The sequence below is a fragment of the Cadophora gregata genome (assembly GCF_030347475.1).
Source record: "Cadophora gregata isolate MNR1 chromosome Unknown scaffold_6, whole genome shotgun sequence".
In the NCBI taxonomy this organism is placed as follows: Eukaryota; Fungi; Ascomycota; class Leotiomycetes; order Helotiales; family Ploettnerulaceae; genus Cadophora; species Cadophora gregata.
The window spans coordinates 1396148-1416589 of record NW_026695929.1 but is presented as its reverse complement, the minus strand read 5'-3'; the positions used below and the strand labels follow the sequence as shown (position 1 = coordinate 1416589).

At 47.9% G+C, this 20442-nt stretch overlaps 8 protein-coding genes across 8 annotated transcripts; 5 read left to right on the top strand and 3 right to left on the bottom strand.

Moving 5' to 3' along the window:
* Positions 1 to 324: 324 nt before the first annotated feature.
* Positions 325 to 5325, bottom strand: ONS95_012276 (uncharacterized protein; the record flags this gene model as incomplete). Its single annotated transcript, XM_058505901.1, has 3 exons — positions 325 to 632; positions 681 to 5095; positions 5147 to 5325. 3 exons carry the CDS (start codon positions 5323 to 5325, stop codon positions 325 to 327), a joined length of 4902 nt encoding a protein of 1633 aa, XP_058358424.1.
* Positions 5326 to 6249: 924 nt separating this feature from the next.
* ONS95_012275 (uncharacterized protein) lies at positions 6250 to 7456 on the bottom strand (the record flags this gene model as incomplete). Its single annotated transcript, XM_058505900.1, has 4 exons — positions 6250 to 6558; positions 6603 to 6800; positions 6879 to 7120; positions 7168 to 7456. The coding sequence occupies 4 exons, from the start codon at positions 7454 to 7456 to the stop codon at positions 6250 to 6252; spliced, it is 1038 nt and encodes a 345-aa protein (XP_058358423.1).
* Positions 7457 to 7943: 487 nt separating this feature from the next.
* On the top strand, positions 7944 to 9265 carry NPR2 (Nitrogen permease regulator 2; the record flags this gene model as incomplete). The annotated part of the gene is made up of 3 exons (XM_058505899.1): positions 7944 to 7986; positions 8044 to 8481; positions 8526 to 9265. 3 exons carry the CDS (start codon positions 7944 to 7946, stop codon positions 9263 to 9265), a joined length of 1221 nt encoding a protein of 406 aa, XP_058358422.1.
* Positions 9266 to 10447: 1182 nt separating this feature from the next.
* On the top strand, positions 10448 to 10939 carry ONS95_012273 (uncharacterized protein; the record flags this gene model as incomplete). Its single annotated transcript, XM_058505898.1, has 1 exon — positions 10448 to 10939. One exon carries the CDS (start codon positions 10448 to 10450, stop codon positions 10937 to 10939), a length of 492 nt encoding a protein of 163 aa, XP_058358421.1.
* Positions 10940 to 14366: 3427 nt separating this feature from the next.
* Positions 14367 to 15615, top strand: ONS95_012272 (uncharacterized protein; the record flags this gene model as incomplete). The annotated part of the gene is made up of 2 exons (XM_058505897.1): positions 14367 to 15546; positions 15596 to 15615. The coding sequence occupies 2 exons, from the start codon at positions 14367 to 14369 to the stop codon at positions 15613 to 15615; spliced, it is 1200 nt and encodes a 399-aa protein (XP_058358420.1).
* A 121-nt stretch (positions 15616 to 15736) lies between these two features.
* Positions 15737 to 16260, top strand: ONS95_012271 (uncharacterized protein; the record flags this gene model as incomplete). Its single annotated transcript, XM_058505896.1, has 2 exons — positions 15737 to 16130; positions 16199 to 16260. 2 exons carry the CDS (start codon positions 15737 to 15739, stop codon positions 16258 to 16260), a joined length of 456 nt encoding a protein of 151 aa, XP_058358419.1.
* Positions 16261 to 16399: 139 nt separating this feature from the next.
* ONS95_012270 (uncharacterized protein) lies at positions 16400 to 18064 on the top strand (the record flags this gene model as incomplete). Its single annotated transcript, XM_058505895.1, has 1 exon — positions 16400 to 18064. The coding sequence occupies one exon, from the start codon at positions 16400 to 16402 to the stop codon at positions 18062 to 18064; it is 1665 nt and encodes a 554-aa protein (XP_058358418.1).
* Positions 18065 to 18880: 816 nt separating this feature from the next.
* On the bottom strand, positions 18881 to 19611 carry ATP9_2 (ATPase complex subunit 9; the record flags this gene model as incomplete). The annotated part of the gene is made up of 3 exons (XM_058505894.1): positions 18881 to 19051; positions 19227 to 19423; positions 19512 to 19611. 3 exons carry the CDS (start codon positions 19609 to 19611, stop codon positions 18881 to 18883), a joined length of 468 nt encoding a protein of 155 aa, XP_058358417.1.
* Positions 19612 to 20442: the final 831 nt, after the last annotated feature.

Sequence of the window (20442 nt, the reverse complement as noted above, 5' to 3'; positions counted from 1 at the left end):
TACCAAAAAGGTGTAAAGTCTCATGACGCCCACCCCATATCCCGTTTTCCAAATGCCATGCCCAAAGAGAATGCAAGAAAATAATCGCGAAAAGAAGGAAAAATAAATCAGAAAAACAAAGGAAACTTATCTATCTCGACATGCATTACGCAATCCGAGGATTTTCTTGTTACTATCCAAGTAGTAACTCCGTAACCTGGTATCGTGGTATCATTAATCCCCCAGTTGACCCGATCGACCTGCTTGTCGGAGTGCTGGCACAATTCTCCCTCCTGTTGTTGACGAAATCGTCGCCTTGTCTGTCCATAATGTGAAGTGCCGGAACTATCCTCTCCTCTTGTATAACGTGTTTGGAGGAACCGACTCCTTTGCCATTCTCACCTCTTCTTCCCAATTTTTGAAACAGGCCCGAAAGGGGCTAGCGTCTTCCAAGGGGCCGTACTCCCAGTCGTAATTCTTAGCCTTCTCGCTCACCTGTTCATATATCGAGTGGAACGTACGATCGGCAGCTTTCTTTGACTTGGGACCGTCGCTTGCCAGATCAACTCTCATTTGCTCGTTGTGAGCTACTCGAGAGGGATCTGGCGGGGCATCCATGATCGGTTTACCGGCTTCATCGAACTGTGTGCACACTGTGCTTCATTAGCTATATTCTCTCTAGTTCGTCGTAGAAAACTTACGCTCTCCCCATTTCCGAACATAGGCAAGCATGTCCAGGGCTGCTCTGATAGCCAGATCGCCGTGATCATCAAAGTCCTCTCTGATAAGTGCTCGCAATGTTTCCTCATCGCTCCAATGCTCTGCTCCAGGAGTCTCCCTGAAGAGTTTATTAAAGTCTATGCTCTCGGTAGGCGGCCTATTGACACAAGTAACGTCCAGTCTCTCACGCGAAGGGAAATCTGGGAAGACGTCTTGTAGCCATTTCGCCTGCCTAACACTGGCCCATTCTTGTTCAAGTTCAGTCAAATTCTCCCATGGCAACGGGTCGGCTTTTTGTGGTAGTTGGGTAGGGTCTGGAAGAGACGGCGGTGATGTTTTCTTGTTTGCATTTGCAAAGGGATTCGGTGGCTGATAGGCAGGGCGGCGTGCTCGCCATTCTATCTGATTTTCGGAGGTCAGTGTATCCTCCTCTATCGGCTTGCGGTTTTCGAAGTGGACATGACAATTTTGTGCTTCGCAGGATTCTTGATGTGCTTGTCCAGGCTGTGTTGTGGTTAGGAGATTAGGGAGGGTTTCCGCCGGTGCCAAAATCTCCAGAGTAGCTGGCTGAGCCTCGTCTGAAATCGAATTCTTGTCAGCTTGCTGCAGAGCATCACTCACAAGTACCTGTGAAGTAAAAGAGACTGTAGGATTCAGAACAGTCGATGAAGGTGACTGGTTTGAGGTTTGATCTTCTGCGTTCGTGGAAGCCAAGGGATCTGACACTTGATCGTCATTGTTTCCTTGATAAAAGACCTCTCCATCACCAAACAGATCATCATCATCATCGTCAAGAGTATTGTCTATGAGACCACGGAACCCAGGGTCGGTTTGGCTCTCAATTGAACCAGCTTTGCGCATCGAGATCTTAGGGTTTACATCCTTGAAATCGAGGCGAACATCCAGCTTCTTGCCCTGGCTATTGACCGCCGTGGATTGCTGCGAAGAAATATAGTTATTCATAGTAACTGCTGTGATTGGTGACTTCTCTCCTGGCCAAAGAGGTGGGTGGGGTGGTGGTGGAACAGGCTTGAAAGAACTAGGCGGTGCGGGATTGGATGTGTTTGAAGTTGCAGCGGTGGCAGGAAACCTCTCACCAGGCCAGAGAGGTGGGTGATGCGGCTCAGGAACTGTGAAAGTGGAAGTTCTAGGTCTAGAAATTGGGTTCGGTGAAGTTGCCCTGGCATTGGACGTCGCAGCAACGGATGAAGGAGTGGTTGCCTCCTTGACTGGAGCCTTCCGTCTTGGCTTTTGAGCGGCGGCCTTGTTCGAAGCCGCTTGGTTTGACATCTTTGGCCATGTGACGCCTCCCATGAATATTGGGCTCACAAGCAGAATGTTATTCTTCCCCTGCATGAGTAAATGCTTCTCGTCCAAGTGGTTCAATATGACTGTCCAGCCTTCGCTCTCAGAGGGAAATGTGAAGTGCTGGTGGAAAACGGGGCTCACGACCTCAACCACATTCACATTCTTTGTTTCGAAAGGAACACCGTTGTAAATGCTTTTGTGACCGGTGGAATCTTCACTTCTGGTTGAAGGGGATACTGTGGAGGTTGGAGGCGTTGGTTCCGAGCCAGTTCCTGATTTTGAGCCTGGGATTGGTGTTTTTATACCCGAAGCCTGCATATGAGTCCATGCTCCATCTGCTGAAGTGCTGTTCACAACCCTATGCAGTGGTTTATCATGCGCAAGCACCTGGTTTGCTGTATCTCTGCTCTTGGGATCTGCGTTGGATACATGTGGGACTTGATAAAGTGCATTGCCGGAGGATGAATTACCGATTCTTGACATGTCGAAAGGAGCTTGCTGTCGTTGGAAATTTGGGCTTACCCCGTTCAAAGTCTGTCCTTGTTCCCGCTGGGTTTGTGGAAGGTGTGTAGATACAGAGTCCCATGACAGCGAATGACGAGTATTAAGATCTGGTAAAGAAGTAGACTTCTGCGTAGGAGTTGAAGCCAGCTGATGAGTAGCCGTCTGCATGACACTGGGACCAGCTGCATTACTAGGCATCTGGCTTATTGGAAAGCTGGACGCGGAATGTGCTCTTCTCGTAATGGGCTGTGAACAATCTCCACCCGTAACCTGGATAGCATTGGCTCTATTTCCGATCGACTGAATTTGTTGAGGTAGAGCCATGTATCTATTGATATTCTCTGGAAGTTGTGACCCAGTACCAGCAGTCGCGCCTTTTACAGATATTCGAGATTGTTGATGCGGGATCGTTGCAGAACGGTCCATGCTTGGCGTTTGGTGAGAGACAGGAGGGCCGTTGAACTTGTGTCCAGCAAAGCGGTCGTTTTGGGAAACCGGCATATCTCCTCTATCCATATCTGGCGTGGCTGGTGGAGGATGCATATATGAAGGGTTGGTGCTAAAGTATTGTGGCTTGCCTGATGAGGAGTGGCTACTCATGTTGTCTCTAACAGTTCCCGGGATATATTTCTGGCCGATTTGTGAGGCAGATGCCAGAGTACTACCACTATTGTTGCCCATGGTGACATTTTCTTGCCTTGCATATGATAGGCTTGATTGAGGCATACCGCTAGGACGACTGCCTTGTGCCCGCTCACAAGCTCGTTGAGACTGAGAAGTTTGAGAGCCCGTAATAGAGCTTGCCTGCGAAGCGGGGAGCATTCTTCTCAACTTTTCCGCATACATTTCTGCGCATTCTCGCTGATCAAAACTCAACTTGTTACCTTGGCGACTGAGTAGATTTTTTAAGAACTCCAAATGTCTTTTCCAAAGAATGTTTGGGTTACGGAGAGCCTCACCATCCTTACCGTATTGAAGAAACCTAAGGGCCTGGTCATTATAACCTAATATCCCGGAGCCCACAACAGCTAACGGCATGGCTCGTGCATTTCCAGCTACGGTTGCTGAACCTTGATTCAATCGACGCTGGGATTGTGACATTGGCGTGAAGATTGGGTTTTGTGACTGTACGGACTGCTGTGGTGGCTTTAGGCGAGATTTATTACCTTGAGATGCATTTTCTTCCATGGGAAATTGAGGGGCTGTCTGGTTGTTTTGATTCGTTGATCTTGAGCAACCCCTCAGTGTGGCGCCAGAATTATCCTGCTTCTGGCGTTTCGGTGGATGGACTAAGAGGTCATTGCTGCGCTCTCCTGTGACTGCTGATATTTGCATCTGAGCAGGTCCTTCCTCCTGGCGTTTACGCTTTCCTACATTCTGGAAATTGGCCTCTGGCTGAGGAATAGATAAAGAAATAATATCGTGGTTGTTTGTGCCGTCGAAGAGATGATGGTCGGGAAAAAATTGTTCTTCTTCGCTAAAATCAAATGCATCTGGGGCTCGATGGACCTCTGAAGATGAAGGCACTTGTACGTGCTCCCCCATGGAAGTGTTCTTAGGCGCTGCCAAAGATCGGCTCCTAATAGTAGCATTGGTGTTGTTGGTTCCTATACCCGCCACATTATTGGCACTTCCCATCATATTCTGGTTGTCCTGTTCACTTAACATGCCCTGGTTGTGAGAGCTTGGCTGACCGCTTTGATTATACAAATCTTTACCATTTACAGGCTTTGACACTGCTGGAAGACCATGGCTGTTGGATCCAGAATTTCCGGTGGCTAAATTGTCTCCAAAACCCTGATAGACAGCAGAACTATTCGTGTTGGGAATGCCATGGGAGGATTGGTGAGTCTGCTCCAGATCCTCAGCACCTGCTCGCTTATATGGCTGAAGGTAATTCTGTAGCACGCTACTGGCATAGTTTTCTTGGCTAGCTGGGCCCAAGCTAGCTCGAGTAGGGTTGCGAAAGCCTCTGTGTACATTCTGAGTCTGCTCATTCATGAAGCCAGTCATCTGATTGCTCAATGCGGGATTCTTTTGACCATTCTGGCGCTGAGCGTAGACATTATTTTGCAATCCTTGCTGGAGGTTATTGCTGCCCATCTGGTATGGTGTTGTACTTTGCTGATTGGTGGATGATCGCTGCATCATGTATCTTGCAGGGTTGTTTCCATCGTCATCAATAGTATAAGGATTCTCAATGCTTGCACCAGCGGTAAGAACAGCAGGGTATCGATGTCTTTCAAGATTGACCGAATCGTTGTAATAGGCTCGAGAACCAGACGAGTCGATCGGATAACCCATGTTGCCCATATTGTTTTGTATAAGGCTTGGTGAAGAGGAGGTTCGTGAAGCGAGCGTGTCCATCGGCGTTGGGTTATCAAGTCTAGTCGCGCTTTGCCTGCCACCAACTACCTTAGGCTGGGATTGGGTACTTGGACCGAATGACGATGCGACGGAGATGGCTGGTGAAACCATGCTGAGAGCATTACTTAGCGCATTCTCTAATTTTGCTGGTGGCTTGGAGCCTTTCGTAGATTTCTTCTTCTTGACACCACTACTGAGAACTTGGTCGTTTGGGAGTCTGCGGATGGAGTCAGCAAGTTTGCGATGGTTCATCGAAAGGGTAACCTACGAAGGATCCTTCCTAGTTTGCAAGACGTACTTGACACCACCAGCATGGAAATCTTTGGTACGAGGGAACTTTTTTCGGAGAGACTCGGCGATCATGTCGTTGTCCATGTCTGGGGAAGTGCGCTTGCATTCAAAAATGTGTGCCACCCACTCATCCTGCCATTTTGCAATTCCGACCATTTTTGCGGTGGAATATGGAGTGTTTGTGAGTCTCGTGGACTGTGGCTATGGCGGAGGTTACGTCGAGAGATGGTGCTGGAAGATATCGGTCTCGAAAGTGAGCGTGTGATATTTGTTGCGTGACAGTAGAGTGAAATCGTCTCTCTCGAATGTTCTGGAGCAAATGCAAGATGCGAGATGGTATTGTACAAGAAAGAAGATCGTTTGAGCGGATTTTTGCGTTATTTGAGAAGTCGCACTATTCGTTCGTCAATGTGGTTGTGTGTGAGATAGAGTTAGAGTCGAGGATGAGGAGGAAGATGAAGCAACTTTCTGGAGGCGCGACGAGGCTGTGATAAGCGAGCTCTTCCAACCTATTGTGGAGGATTCAAATTCTGCGCGCTTGACCAGTCACGGGATTTGTCGCGTTCCATTCACCTTTAGGACAGTGATTGTGAGAATGTATTTGCGGCAAGGCAGCCCGAGAGTATGATTTGGATCCAGCCCCGACACTTGCGCGGTACGTAGGTTGAGTGGAGAGACTTGACAAGCGCGAAAGCTGAGGATGCCACCCTAATAGATGACTGCGGCAGTGTTAAATCAACGAGAGCACAAAGACGTTACATAAGCTTCTACAAAACCCCTATGCTTTGAAGCAGCGCGTTCGGAAGAGCCACAGCCGCTGTTGCGATGAAAGGTATCGCAGTCATGACGAAGGCTATGTAAGTAGCTTTATGATAACAGCAAGACTAGATGAAGTGGAAGCAGAAAGTAAAGTAAGGAAAGAATATCCGGAAAACAGATACGAGATGGTGGGCCAGGCCTTTGTGTTGTGTGGATTATCTAACGAGCTCGCCTTTTTTTTTTGTCCGTTCTCATTGGAACGTCAAAAGAAGCTCTGGTCACGTTCTATCCATTCACCGTCTATTCAGTATTGGAATTGAGTCAGAACGGATACGAGCCATCAAAATCAATGTCCTTATCGGCGCGACGCCATACTGTCCACTGGACTTGAACTTCTTCAGCCGAGGTCCAATCGTCCCTGCAGGATTCATGATCTTGGTTCACCACACAAAAGCCTGTGTTCTCCAAAATAGTAGAGAAGTGATGTGCCATGCGTTTAGTGTGTTCATCACGCAAAGGAATTGCTACCAGTGCTCTTGACTGGGAGCCGTCTTCCATGAACCTCTTCACCATATTCGCAACCAGCTCAGGGTGTTCGTCATCGTACATTGGATCTGCTGCAATAACAATCTATTTTTATGAGTAGGAGCAGGCCAAAGAAGGTAGAAACATACCCCGAACTTCTTGCTTTGTAGTGAAGGCAAAGCGTCTTCAGGCTTTGTCCAGTCAAGAACCCCACCAGCGATCCATCCACCCAGGTAGCTAACGATGGATATATTCTGCTCAATATTGAAAATGAGGTTCTGCTGTATGGCTTCAAGATCTGTAAGAAGAACTTTCGATTTCCATACTGCTGCAGCAGCCATGCCAACCTAGGATCGTCAGTACAGGCCCAAGATTGGAGGAAGTTGGCTAAAGAACACAAAGAAGACCGATGTAGCTCAACTCACCAGGCCAGTCCCAGCTCCTAGCTCTAAGATGTTTGGGTGGACAGAAGGCGTTTGACTCTCTATCATAGCACCAAGATACTCGGAACCGATATACTCCAACCTCTTGGCGAGAACATAGGAAGTACCCCAAGTCTTCAGACCTATCTGATCTCCTGTAAGTGGAGGCTCACGAATATTGAATCTTATTTCTGGCCTGCTGAGTGACTTCGGAATGATCCAAGTGCGAGTCATTTCTCCCGCAGCTAATTGCGTAAGTAAGTCACCTATGACGACTGGCACGGCAACTCACCTGATCGGCCACAGCGCTCAGACATCCGACAGCTGGCTTCCTTGATCAACGTCTCTTTCTGTTCATCAACTGATAACACAACGCCAGAGTCATCTTTGAGCTCTTGGAGCCATTCGAAGTCGCTCATGATGACCGATATGAGGAACATATTGGCAGATCCATCGCTTCCAGCTGTGGCCAATTCGGGAACAGAAGGCTCATCCCAAGAAGTTGGCTTCAATTGGAGAGATTCAAGGACTTGGAGGATTGTCCCATACGATGGTTTGCGTCGAAGGCTGGGGAGATCCATGGTAACGGTGTCGGTTCAGCTACTCGAGTCGCAGACCGTCGAGAGTGGTCTTCCAGGTTCGCCCTTATGCAATGAGTGGCAGTTGAGCTCAAATGAATCGATATCTCGTGTGCCTCTCAATACATTCGAGTTATGACTCCAGTCAATCAAGCAATATCGACTACACAATATATTTCAAGGTATTGAAGGATATTCATTCCCAGAGACTGCGCCGAGATGTTGGAGAAGGTGAAGAGAGGACTAGTTCAAAATCAAGGTAGAATCTCCAAGTAAATCTGACCCGTCTGTGTCTATGTCATTGGAACGAGTAGGAAAGTGAAGAAACTGACATGTCGTCGGACGGGCCAATCATCGGCAAGCTCCGGGCCGAGTAGATGCCGGTTCCACAGGGGTTCAGCATGAAGACATCAATGTTCAAAACACCAGCAGCAATGATTGTGAATCCTGGAGACATTGGTCTGAACGCTGCTTAGAGCAGAAGTTCAAAATGATTCAGGGAATCTTCTTCGCCCGCTTTTTGTCCGAACAAGGCAAGTCAGGTCACCTCAACCCGGCATGTTATTATTCAGCTAAATAATATCGTGAAGGCACCAAAGTTGTGCATCAAAGCCCGCCAGGATGTATCGTGCCTGAGCCGGATGTTGAAAAGCCTCGTCTCTTCGACTTCGAGACCATGGCCGAATACATAATCCCGAGACAGGCATTCTGCAACCGCTTCGTCACCATCTGTGAACCAGAAAACAAGTATCGGATACTGGGTCACCCAGTGTGCATCCAGGATGAAAAGTACGCGCGAAACGAATTTATGTTCAATTTCTGCATTGTGATCGGTGTAGAGGTGGACAAGAGCCCGTATGAAGCCGTGGTCCGACGATTGGCGAGCACGTTCACCGAGATGGAGATCCAGAACGAGTACCTGAGCCAAGAAAATTGTTCGAGCTCCCAGGAACGACGGTCCATTGCAGCTTTGATTGAAATCATCAAAGAAGATCTGAATAATTATAATGAGTGCATGATACCAGTTGGTGAGCTTTCCATTCTTCTGGCTGAGTTCAACTCACGATTCTAGATGACGCAAATACAATCAACATGAAGTTGTTTCCAAACCACAGGCATCCACCGCCTGTCAAATCGTGGCATGTCCCAATTTCCACGATGAAATTTTCGGAGATTATGGATGACACATGGGATTTAACAATGAAGAAAGTGATTAAGCAGATCGATGGCATCAAGGACGTTCGACGAATTGCCCATGATGCCGACGTAGCTCTTGACTTGACCAAGATTGCTCTTCAGCATCTGCTTTACTATGACTCTATTCTCATGCTCGACCTCTTTCTCTTTGGAAACATTTACGCCCCAACGCCCGAAGTGAATGACTTCGTTGCGGACAGAGACGGTATGCAAGACGAGTGTGCCAATTATGTTTATATCAACGGACCCCGCCTTCCAAACTTCTATCTCTGTCGTCTCTTCACTTCGCTCACCACATCTCGGAACGTCAAAGAATGGCTGAAGCTTCATATCGACCAAGGGTTTCCTGTTCTAAACTTCGTTGACGTTCGACGATTCATCCAATTTGGTATCATCAAGGGCCTTATTTACCGGGTGCAGAAGTATGCTGTCTCGCCTGCATACATGTCGTCGCTCATTTCTGGACAGAACAGAGTCGCAGGCGGCGATATCATGCAGAAGTACCTGGATGGTTGCCACTCATTTGATCAAATCACTACAGAAAACAACATGGCCGACGGCAAGATCAGAGAGCATTTACGCAAGTTCGAGGATCTCGATATCATATATCGATGACGCAGGCAACATTACTGTGCAAAGCATGACGTATCACAGTTTAGATTTTCGAGAGCCCCAAAGCTTTCGGAGTAAAGTTTGGAATAGATGCTGGGATGGCTACTTTTGGGACGCTAAGGACGTGCAGCGCCCAACTATCAGTGTCGGACGTTGTGTGTCATGAGCGATAAGAACCACGCTTCTCCGTCCCTTGACAGCACTCTTCACGAGGCAAGAATCGAATATGACAAAGGAAGAACCGGAGATAGGGCTAGCAATGAGCAAACGCAGATTGCTAAAGAACATTGGCAGAGGCCGAAAGGGAATTGCTGTAGAGATATTTTTCTCGAGACCTAGAACGACATTGCCACCCAGGACCGAGTTCTAGCTGAGAAACTGCTGAAATGTCGAAGTGAGAGGATGGTACTATCAATGACAATAACTTACAAGCTGGTACACATGAATATGGTCACTAAAAATCCCGTTGTTGATGTTGCTGATACGGCTGTGTGCTGCAAGCCTTGAAGTGTAATGGCGACATGTGAGATGTTGGCTATAAGCTGCAAGTTCTTGGTTGGCTGAAGCAAAGGAGGTGCAGATGTAATCTTGGTGGTGCTGATTAATGCTTTATCGGACGGTTTTAGACTTCTGGGGTTCTGGCCACTGCCATCAAATGCTTTGAGTTGTGAGCCTCGACGTATTTTCACTTTATGATTGTATCACTGCATCGGTTCTTTTAAGATGCGTTTGCTCATGATTCGGCGTTATTGTAAACTTTTGGCACACTTTCGAATTGTGGTTCCCATCATTTTAGATTTCCATGTGGTGATTGTCTCCTCGTCTTTGCTTATTTCCCGCATATCAAGGCAACAGTTCTACGTCCGCCTGCACGAAAATGTGTACACAACTCTGTATAAGCACTTACGCAGCTCTGAAGCGGATACCCTCATCAGTCCCTGATCAGAGAGGTAGAAATCTAGGTAGCATTAACACTGCCCCCATTGTGTCCTCTACCAAGCTAAATTCCTTGGCCGGGTCTACCACTCTCCCTTTCTCCGTCGCTAAAAATCTGCATCTCGGTTTGACTCACGCCGACTTATTCTCCACTAGAAGAAGAACAACAACATATAAAGAAATGTTCGATTCTTTCCAGTTCATTCTTATATCTGTTTACTGATCGATTTCCAAACAAGTAAAGACAACATGTCCTCCCCTATGAAAGGAATCCAAACCATACCCCCAATCGGAAAGTTCCCACACAAGTCCAAGTCCCAAGAACCTATCCTCATTCGCCCTGGTCGTCTCTTCGAAGGTCATCATGTGGGTCGCATCGCAGCACGCACATATTACGATACAGGGCTCACCAACTACCTCTCTCCCCACCGCGCGGAATATTACAGCGACTATGAATTCGGATATCAGACTCGTGCTCAAGCGCGCATGTTTTCGCCACGAAATGTCACTTTTTTCGCGTACGAGAAGAGCACACCGGAGCACCCAGTAGGGTATGCGCAATTTGTAAGATTGGGCGATGATGAGGCTGCGAAGAAGATGGATATCGATACGGGTGTCACGTGGAGGGTCTGCATGTGGGTATTGAGCAAGCTGTGGGAGCTTTGGGTTAGAGCGAATTGGCGTTGGAGAGGTGGAAATAAGAGCGAGGACCCGAACGCTGTGAAAAATTTGGAGAAATGATTGAGGAGGAGGAGAGGTTGCATTGGCAGGGGAGGGAGGACAGGAAGAATCGATGGCATGCGCAGAGTGTGGTTGTTTTGGAGGAGTTTCAGGGGAGGGGAATAGGGAAGAGATTGATGGCTGAGGTTTTGGGAAGAGCAGATAGTGAGCATGTTGTGACGGGTATTGAGGCGAGCGCAGCTGGTGAATGGATGTATAAAAGTGTGGGCTTTGAGTTGTTGGCAAGGTTTAGTGGGGATAATTCTTTTGAGGGAGATGGCGGCGGGGTAATGATTCGAAAGCCAAAGGATTGGAAGGAGAGACAGGGTGAACTGAAGTGATAGACTCGGTGGTGTGAGTGATAGATAGATTGCCGATATGAAGCAGTTAGAATGTGCTGGTTTTGCAAGGAAATCGCCGACGACTTCCAGTGCTGATACCAAAGCCGATCCCCTACAAGAGTTCCTGAAACCACGACTATCCAAGAGTAGTACTGCCTTGCAAGTCATCAAAAGCGAATATTCCAATGCCCTGAGAATTCTCGTCGGCAAGGCATTCACATCGTCAGGTGGGCTTGGAAAACTCGGAACCCACAATCTAGAGGTGGAGATATGCTGATACTGTTCTCTTTCGTCTCATGGCTTCCAAGGCATTCTAGATTGGAACTGATGCGGAATCCGAGTGATAGCAGGTTGTGGAATAGGTAAAGACCTCTTTGGCCGTGCAAAAAAAGCTCGTAAAACCCTCACTCACACTTCAAGTATTAAACGATTTTTAGATAATCAGGGCAGCGTTAGCTAGAAGTGACTAGAATTTGTTAACCGTAACAAGGCTACCTATCGTTTCAGGAAAGTGCCTCTCCCACTGCAGGGATGAACGGGCCTTCACATTTAAGGTTTGTTGACAAACGTACAAGGAGGGTTCGGTCCTTAACCGAACCACCAGTCACTGCTTGCAGATCCTACATGCTTATTCAAAAGGTTATCTTCCATGTCATGCATTGGCGCCTTATATTTGCCACCATTCTGAAGGAATATAGTCCTCACGTTCAGAGCTTAGGTTGCGATGGGGCTCTCCTTACCACCCACCAAACTAGCCAGGCACAAATAATCGCAATTTGAGCTTTGTTCCCAATAGCTCCGTCAGAGTGTCAAAGTATATGACGATAATTGATCAAGCGTGAAGATCTTGCGCCCTGACGATAAGATAGCCTAAACAATATTTTGACTGAAGTTTTCAGATTGACTTTTGAGTGAAGGAACAGAGAGAGGAAGGACAAAAGCAGTGGGAGCAGGAGCGAAAGGAGAACTAGAAGGAACAATAGAATGAGGAGACAGAGAAGGAGGAAGAGAGGAGAAGACGAAGAACAATGAACAGGATGATTAATATATATCAACAAGTAGGGTACTGGAGAGTTTTAAAATGAAATAACAAGCCTCGATTAGATGAATGTCCAGTACCGATGGTAAGCATGTAGCAACTCACAGTATTCTAGAGAGGTACCAGTGATCGGACAGTTCCATAGTTCTCCACCGAAATGCGCCAGCCCAATTGATGAGTACTACTCCTGGGATAGCGTCAAGTACTATTGAGTTTTATATCAAGATCATACTATTTTGACGCGCTCGGATCACTTGAATCGTGAAAATAATTTCAAATGGTGCACCCGTGCTGGTGGTGTGAGCATTTGGCTGAGGAAAGGGCGTCATATATGTTTAAGGACGCTTGTAGATCCGAACCAAACTTGGAAAAGGAATCTAGGAGATAGAAATCGAGGCAGTCAGAAACCAAATCCGCACCAAGAAATAAATATCCGATCTCACTTATTTTCCTCGATAAGTTTCACTGCATGTCAAGAAGGACTGAGTATATCACCGTTTATAGGTCCACTCTACACTTTATCCTATGTTCAAACTCGACGATTTCAAAATGCCAACATCCTTAGGCTTAACAACTAAATTTTGCATCCCAAAACGGAGAAGATCTAATGCGATGCTGGATGGTATGGCGGAGGGAAGATCAAAGCAAATCGAAATAGCGGCAAGCCCAACGACTGCAACAACTCCACTGTATGTACTATACGTTTCTGCCCTTGGATAATTCTAACGGCGATACAGGCTCGAGGGGAATTCTCTCCGTGCAACTCGCAGACCCAGAATAAAACGACGGGTTCCTTTTTTAGTCCTGCCGACAATATTCGAAGATGTAGTGCTTCAAGTTCTTCCAAGACAACCCGAACCAAACCCACACAATCTACAGATTTATCCATCCCAACCGGTAGGAAAGCCAGTTTTTGACCTTGCTTTCGATACGTTGTCGGCTTGTCCACGACAAGAGCGGATGGAACAGCACGCTCCGTGTTTAGACATGCAGAATAGTCTATGGACTCGAATAAATGACGTGGAGACTCAGCTCGGTAAGACGCGAAGAGAATTGTTGGATGCCAGACGACAATTTGCTGCGCTTCAATAAAGTCATTCCGAGCTTCAACGAAGAATAGAGATTTGCAGAAACAAGAGTGGCTCTGGTTCAGCTCCCCTGTCGCCACCAGATGAGAAGGCAGTATATCTCTAGATCAAAGACATGACCAGCATCTCTCTGTGTAGCTTTCAATCTCATGGGCCCTTAAAGGCAAGGCTGGCTTTCAGGAACCCCTGGAAGGGCAATGGAGGGGCACTGTGAGTCATGAGCGGTTTATGGACAATCAGCGAACGGTCAATTGATAATAATAAGGATTCTTTGATGGTTGCGAAGTTACTCTTTCAAGGTAGTTCATCCTCCATGTGACGCAGAATCTGCCCTCTCCTTCAAGGTAGAAACAGTTGAGTAGGAGAATAGTTGGCTTTAGTATCAATCATGGCGCTGCGTATATCGAAAACGGTCCTGCTATTCGGGAAAATTGAGCTCATCTATAATGCTATTGGAAGCAAGAGTTCTGCGAACTTGAATCTGGCTTGAAGATGAATACTAAATCGTTTCTCCTCAAAGAAATTTGGGTTGAGAGCATGCGTCTGGCTGGCAGCTTTGCCCACGGTCGGCCTCTCGAGACTGATCATCTGCGACCACCCAAGCTTAGCTGTGGCGTTCATTGCTGTAATTCATTGGAAAATTGAGAACCAACTGAAAATGTGTGATTATACTGTCAATTATAGCGAATCGTGTGTCCCCAGAGGCCGCAAGTCTGAGGTCGTCCGGTCGTCTGAAAAGCTTGACGAGGCTTGGCGAACCCTTGATTTCCCCAGAATTTGATTTGTCAGTCACCGGACGGGAGTGCTTCAACTCCAGACGATTTCTTGGCGCGCCCATGATGGTTGCTTTTTCAACTTCTCGACTACCACTCGACGGTGAGCTCTCTATCCAAGCAAGTGCGGATCAGGTTGCCATGATGCGCACTTTTGGATAGCCCATTGGCTTTTGACTGCAGAGGAACCGGTTTCGACATCAAGGAATGGCCGAGACGGGAGAGCTCCTGTCGCGATCAAGATCACGGTCTAGCGACCACAATGAACGTCTCGAACCACAGTTGCTACGTGCGGCGGAGAACGACGATGTGGACAGACTTCGCCAGATCATCGATTCGGCGAAGACCAAGGGCCAGTTGAGCGAAAATTTCCTTCGAATCGGCCTTGTGCGAAGTTCCGAGAAGGGGAAGATTGGTGCTACCCAATACCTTCTTGCTGCAGGAGCTCAACCTGATGGATCAACTGGAAACAGACTGTCTCCGTTAATGAAAGCGGTCGAGAGGAATAACATTGGCATCGTACATCTGCTCCTAGAGCATGGCGCAGACCCGGAAACGAGGGACAAAAAGGGGCGCACAGCGTTGATGACTGCAGCTTGGATGAATTACTGGCATATTCTTAATTCGTTGATTATTAGAGGTGGTGATGTTAATGCGAAGGACGCTCGAGGACGAAATGTGCTGCACAATTTAGCAGCAGACAAACAGTGCAATTGGGGAGACTCAGTAATTGAGCTTTTGCTGAAGGAGAATATACATATCGATGGGGAAGAGGGGCAAGACAACCTCGGGAGATCAGTCCTCCACTGGGCTTCCGCGACCGGGAAAACGCACCTTGCTGAGCTTCTCCTGACGAGGTCCAGAATACCAAGAGCGAACGTACATGCGGTTGAGATACGGGGAAAGACAAGTCTACATCTGGGTGCAGCGCATGGTTGGATTGATATTGTGGAATTGCTTCTGAAAAGTGGTGCAGATGTCACAGCGAGGAGCGATGGAGGATGGACACCACTTCATAATGCTTGTGAACTTGGATCTGAGAAGATTGTACGAATTTTGATTGAGGCTGGGTCTGATATAAATGTGAAGCTTCTCAATGGCATGACTCCACTGCACCTGGCATCACAAGGCGGACATCTAGCCGTTGTTCAATGTCTTTTGGAACGTAAAGATATCAAGAAAACAGTTAGGGATACATTCGGAAGCACACCATTTTTACGAGCTGCTCAAAATAGGCACAAGGATATTGTCGGTCTGCTGGCACCTTTTAATCACATGGAAAGCATATCCGAGGATGCTCTGGGGGCCAGTAACGGTTTCAATGCAACGGTTGTCGATTTCGGGAATTTTCACAACGAGAATCGCGTCAAGAGACCAACAGTGTATGGTATGTGCTCCCTCCAGTTGCATTTAAGAATGAGCTGACGAGGATATAGAGCTGTTGTTACGGTCGTGATCCAATCAATTCAAGGAAACCAAAATACACCATTCTACCAAATGATGACAAAGCTTCAGATTTTCGGTGGATCCATCTTCCTGCAAACAATATGGCTTGGATCGAAGTGCTGCTCACAAAAATGTTCATCGAAGAAGGCGCAAGCGATGTAGAGGGATTCAAAGCACTAGAAAAGTCTTTTTCTCATCAACATCGAGGACAGCAGAGCCATTCCCACTTCATGCGACCTCTCTGTCAAACTTCAACAAGAGCTGCTCGCATTGCACAAATACCTGCTGAGCCGATTGAGGAGCCCGGACCACCGAGGATTGTCATAAATGGCACAGATGCAAAGGGATCTCCAAAGCCTGCCTCCAGGAGCTCTACATTCCGGGAGGATAGTAATGACTTCTTCAAGTCTCATGGAAAGGACCATGAGAAAGGGGCACACAAGGATAAGGGAAAGAAGCCTCATGCTAAAGGAAACAAGTCACCGAAGCTGAACGACACGCCTGGCAAAGACAAAGACACACCTCGTGAGTTTCCTTGAAAGTTCTCCTGGTGCAAAAGCTTTGAATTCGTACAATGACCAAGAATGTTTCAGAAGATGGCTGTCAAATTCCGAGTAATCTTAAGGGCACTCAGATATGTTCAGGACATTCTTGACTATCCATTGTCAAACTCCAGCCTGGCACTTAAAATTAGTTACTAACACCGTTTAGGGAAGTCCAGCCAATCCATTGACCGCCCCAGCACACCCGGCCGTAAGGATACCTCCCAGGCTAAAGGCAATGTCTTTTCATTCATGCCGTACCTTCATTTCGAAAGCACCCGGCGGCGAAAAGAGATGCAAGAAGCGATTAAACGAGCAGAGAACATGCGATCGCCCCTCTGTCCAAACCTAGGCAAGGCACGGACGTATGACGAGATGTTGATTCGTGCTCATCTGGCAACTTCAACTGCTTCTCTCCACGTTCGCCGCACATTAGATCAGTTCTTCTATCACAATATCGATACTGAGAGTCGAGACCAAGACCAGGTAGTCTACCGATATCAATTGAAAGGGAAAGATCATGAAGACCCAGAGGTTGACCCCAAGATTGTCATGGTTGACCAACTATGGATGTGGATACTTGGGAAGGACTTAATCGTCACCAGCTTCCCTCAGCGCTGGCAGCAACCTAAGAACGATCCCTTGAATGTTCTTGATAGTGTTATAGAAGATATCAACAGCAAGACTCGGGAGCCTGTCAAATCGGTCTATGACTTGGCCATGATTATCACAGGGCGTTGCACTGGTGTTTTTGATCGACACCAGATGGGAGATAACGAATACCAATTTCTAGATATGTTTGAATCCAGCATCGGTAGCGCCACGGATCGAGAGACGATCTTATTTAAAGAGTTCAATGCCGCATCAGCACAAGCATCGATCTGGCTCCAGCATCACCGGCGATCCCACGGCTTCTCTCGGTTTATCGAGCACGGCACGACCGAAGCGGAGATCAAGCAGGAAGCAAATTATATGAATTGGGACGCCGAAGAAGAAAAATTCAAGCTCGAGGAATTAATGCGTAATCCCCCTTTCATCGACAAACTCCTCGATATAGGTCAGGAAACTGATCTACTCGCCGAAACAAAAGATATTCGTGACGAACTGAACATGATTGCCAAAGTCCTCGATGATCAGAAGAATGTCTTACCCGATCTTCAAGATGCAGTGTGCGAAATATACCGCGACGAACAGAAATCGCAGCAGGAAGTGAAGAAGCGGTTCCGAGACCAGCTGAAAATGATAGAGATGCATCTCAAAGACATAGATCGCATGGACCGTCAAGCAGAACGCATATACAAATCCATAACCGATATGCTGGACCTCAAACAGAAGCACGCCAATGCCTTCGAAGCTCGCTTTGCACGCGATCAGGCTGCTGGTACTGCCAGACAGAGCCAGACCATCATGGTGTTCACCATTGTCACTATTATATTCTTGCCACTTAGTTTCATAGCTGCCTTCTTTGCCATCAATATCCGCGAATTCCCTAGAGAAGAGAGTGGACCGAGTCTACCGCTGAGGTATGTTAGTAAATACATGTTTGGGATTGGTTTCGCTGTCTCGATACCGCTCATCGCTATAGCTCTCAGTCTCGACGACATCGGACACCTTCTTAGAAGAGCACGCCGAGCTTTGAGTCAGCGACGATTGAGGAAAGAGAGGGCTAGTCAGCCAGGAGAGGGGAGTCTGGATATGTTGGCATTTGCGCAGGCAATGAGTATTGCAAGGAGTACGAGGAAGAGTGTTGAGACGGAGTGGATTAGAGAGAGGCTTTCGACGAGTACAAGACCGCCTCCTGTCGTGACCAGGCCTGAAATAAGACAGACGGCTACTGGATTTAAGATGAGGAGGGTCAGTGGGGATTTGGAAAGAGGGACTCAGATGAGAGACCAGGCTGCGGGAAAGTTGACATAAGCTGCCATCTATAATATATACCTTAAAGGAGAAGGCAGGTTTGGGCCAACTAAGAGAGAGGCACTTTGCTGAAATAATAACCTTATAGTTATTAACAAATTCTAATCACTGTTAATTGACTATTTAATAATTGTCCGCAGACCGCCTAGTACTTGAATTGCACCTCTAGCGATTCCTAAAGACTAGCCTCTGCCTTCAATGTACTCTATTCTTGCTATCTTGACAATCTCGATCAACATGTACTGGATATACGACTCAAGGTACATTTGGATATACGACTCACCGGTTAGTCTACTAAGGCACCAGCAACTGTCGCTGTAGGCTTTTTGGAAAAATATAGGAGTGTTCGTCTTTGAGGCTGGAAAGAGGACTGGAGATCTAAGTGCATGCAGACGCCTGCTCACATGCAACGTGGATTTCTGGGGCTTCCCCAAAGGAGAAGTCAGGTTTTGCCCTACCCTGGGAGAGGCACTTTCCAAAGTTCCTAATATGAAAACTTTATAGTTATTAACAAATTGAAAGACTAGCATTTACCTTCGAGGCTTCGGGCCCTTGACCCGAGTCGCAAGCAGAACGATTCGCAAAGTGTACGGCACATGACAGCATCTGTTAGCTCAAATTCAATTGCAAGTATAAGAGCGGAGTAGTCTAGTCTGTGCAAATTCCATGTATTGTACACAATGGTAAGAGCTTTCTTCTATTCACCATGCACGCAAGCAGGCAAGCTATGATCCATCCATCTCCCCACCAAATCTACCGTCTATCCACCCCAGCAACAGCCCCAGGAATATGTAGTGTGATATTACAGCAGACCATTTACATAGCGAACAGAATCAAGAAGGACACCATGAGGGCGAAAAGTCCGGTGGCTTCGGCGAAAGCAAACCCCAGAATGGCGTACGAGAAGAGTTGACCGCGCATGGAAGGGTTGCGGGCGACACCAGTGATGAGGGAGCCGAAAACCGTTCCGATACCAGTTCCTGCACCCTTGATGGAAGTCAGTCTGGGACTCGTCAAAGTTGATAGTACGCAGTCAATTGATGTGGACGAGTTTTTTGCAGTGAAGCATTGATGACCAAAGCACAACGAGTTGTGTTTGTTTACCAGCTCTCGACAGCTCCGGACCAATTCAATCTGGGTTACAGGAATAAAGACAACTTACGATAAGACCAGCAGCAGCGACACCAGCTCCGATGAGCTTTCCGGCACCGAGAATAGCAGCACCAACCGCGACATCAGCAACACCGCGCGACTGGTTGCGAGTGAGGTTTTGGCAGGTGTTGCGGAGCATGGTACGGCTCATCAGAAGCCCGCTGTTCTTAGCAGGAGCTTGGAAACGGGAGACTGAGGTCGATGGACCTGTTGTTGGCGATGTGTTAGCTGGTTGTTGTGCCAAGAATGGGAGATGGAAGCTGGGAGCTCAGGAGGCGGGAGCTGTTGAGCTTACCATTTGTGAAGGCTCGACGAGCAATTGGGTTTGCCTGGCGGAGGGCTGAGGCGCCATTGAGGCGTGCCGAGCGGGCAGTGAGTTGGGCGATGGAGTTCATGATGATTGCTGATGGAATTGGAGAATTGGGTGTTGAGGGGGTGGAAGTGTGGATGATGGACAGATTTTTTAACAAGAAGAAGAAAGGATGGAAGGACAGAACGGAGAGGTGCGGAATGCTGGGTTGGGGGAGACTGGCCGGGCTGGCTCTGGCAGGCGTGAATAGCGTGCTTTGTCCAGGCCAACCAGATCCACCCCCTCCTTCGGAAAAAGCGGGCCTGTTCCTTGGTCGCATCGAGGTCCATGGCATGCCCTGGCATGGCACTGCAACAGCGAGACCAGCACCCGCCCTCGCCCTCCGCCCTCGTCGCACTACTCTGTCAAACACGACACCCGTGAAGAAGTGAGCAACGCTGCGATATACTGTACATTCTTCCATGTCTGAATGTGACCGAGGTGAACGGCGATGCGAGCACTTAATTGATGCCAGAGCCCCGAGAGCTCAATAAAATGGAACTCACCTGGGCACTGAAGATACCTTAAGTTACCTTACTGTACTACCATAGACCCACCCACACGGGAATGATTTCCCCCGTGGGGAAAGTGGGCGGGAACGGAGGGTCGTGCTCAGCGAGGTCTCAGGCACCTCATCCCTGGCCTTCAGCACCCCGCCGCCATGTTACAGGCGACCACACGCCGACTTCACAGCGCATACCTGCCCTCTAGGAAGCTGATTGCCCCTTGCGCGAGTGCTTTCCACTGAAGAAGCACCAGCCGACAATTGATAGGTTCGTTTTCTCAGATGCCAGATGGCCCTTTGAAGATAATTGGCCCCGCTCGAATGCCCCTCCTTACATTGGAAGCCGCGATTCGCAATTTAGTGGGCCGCCGT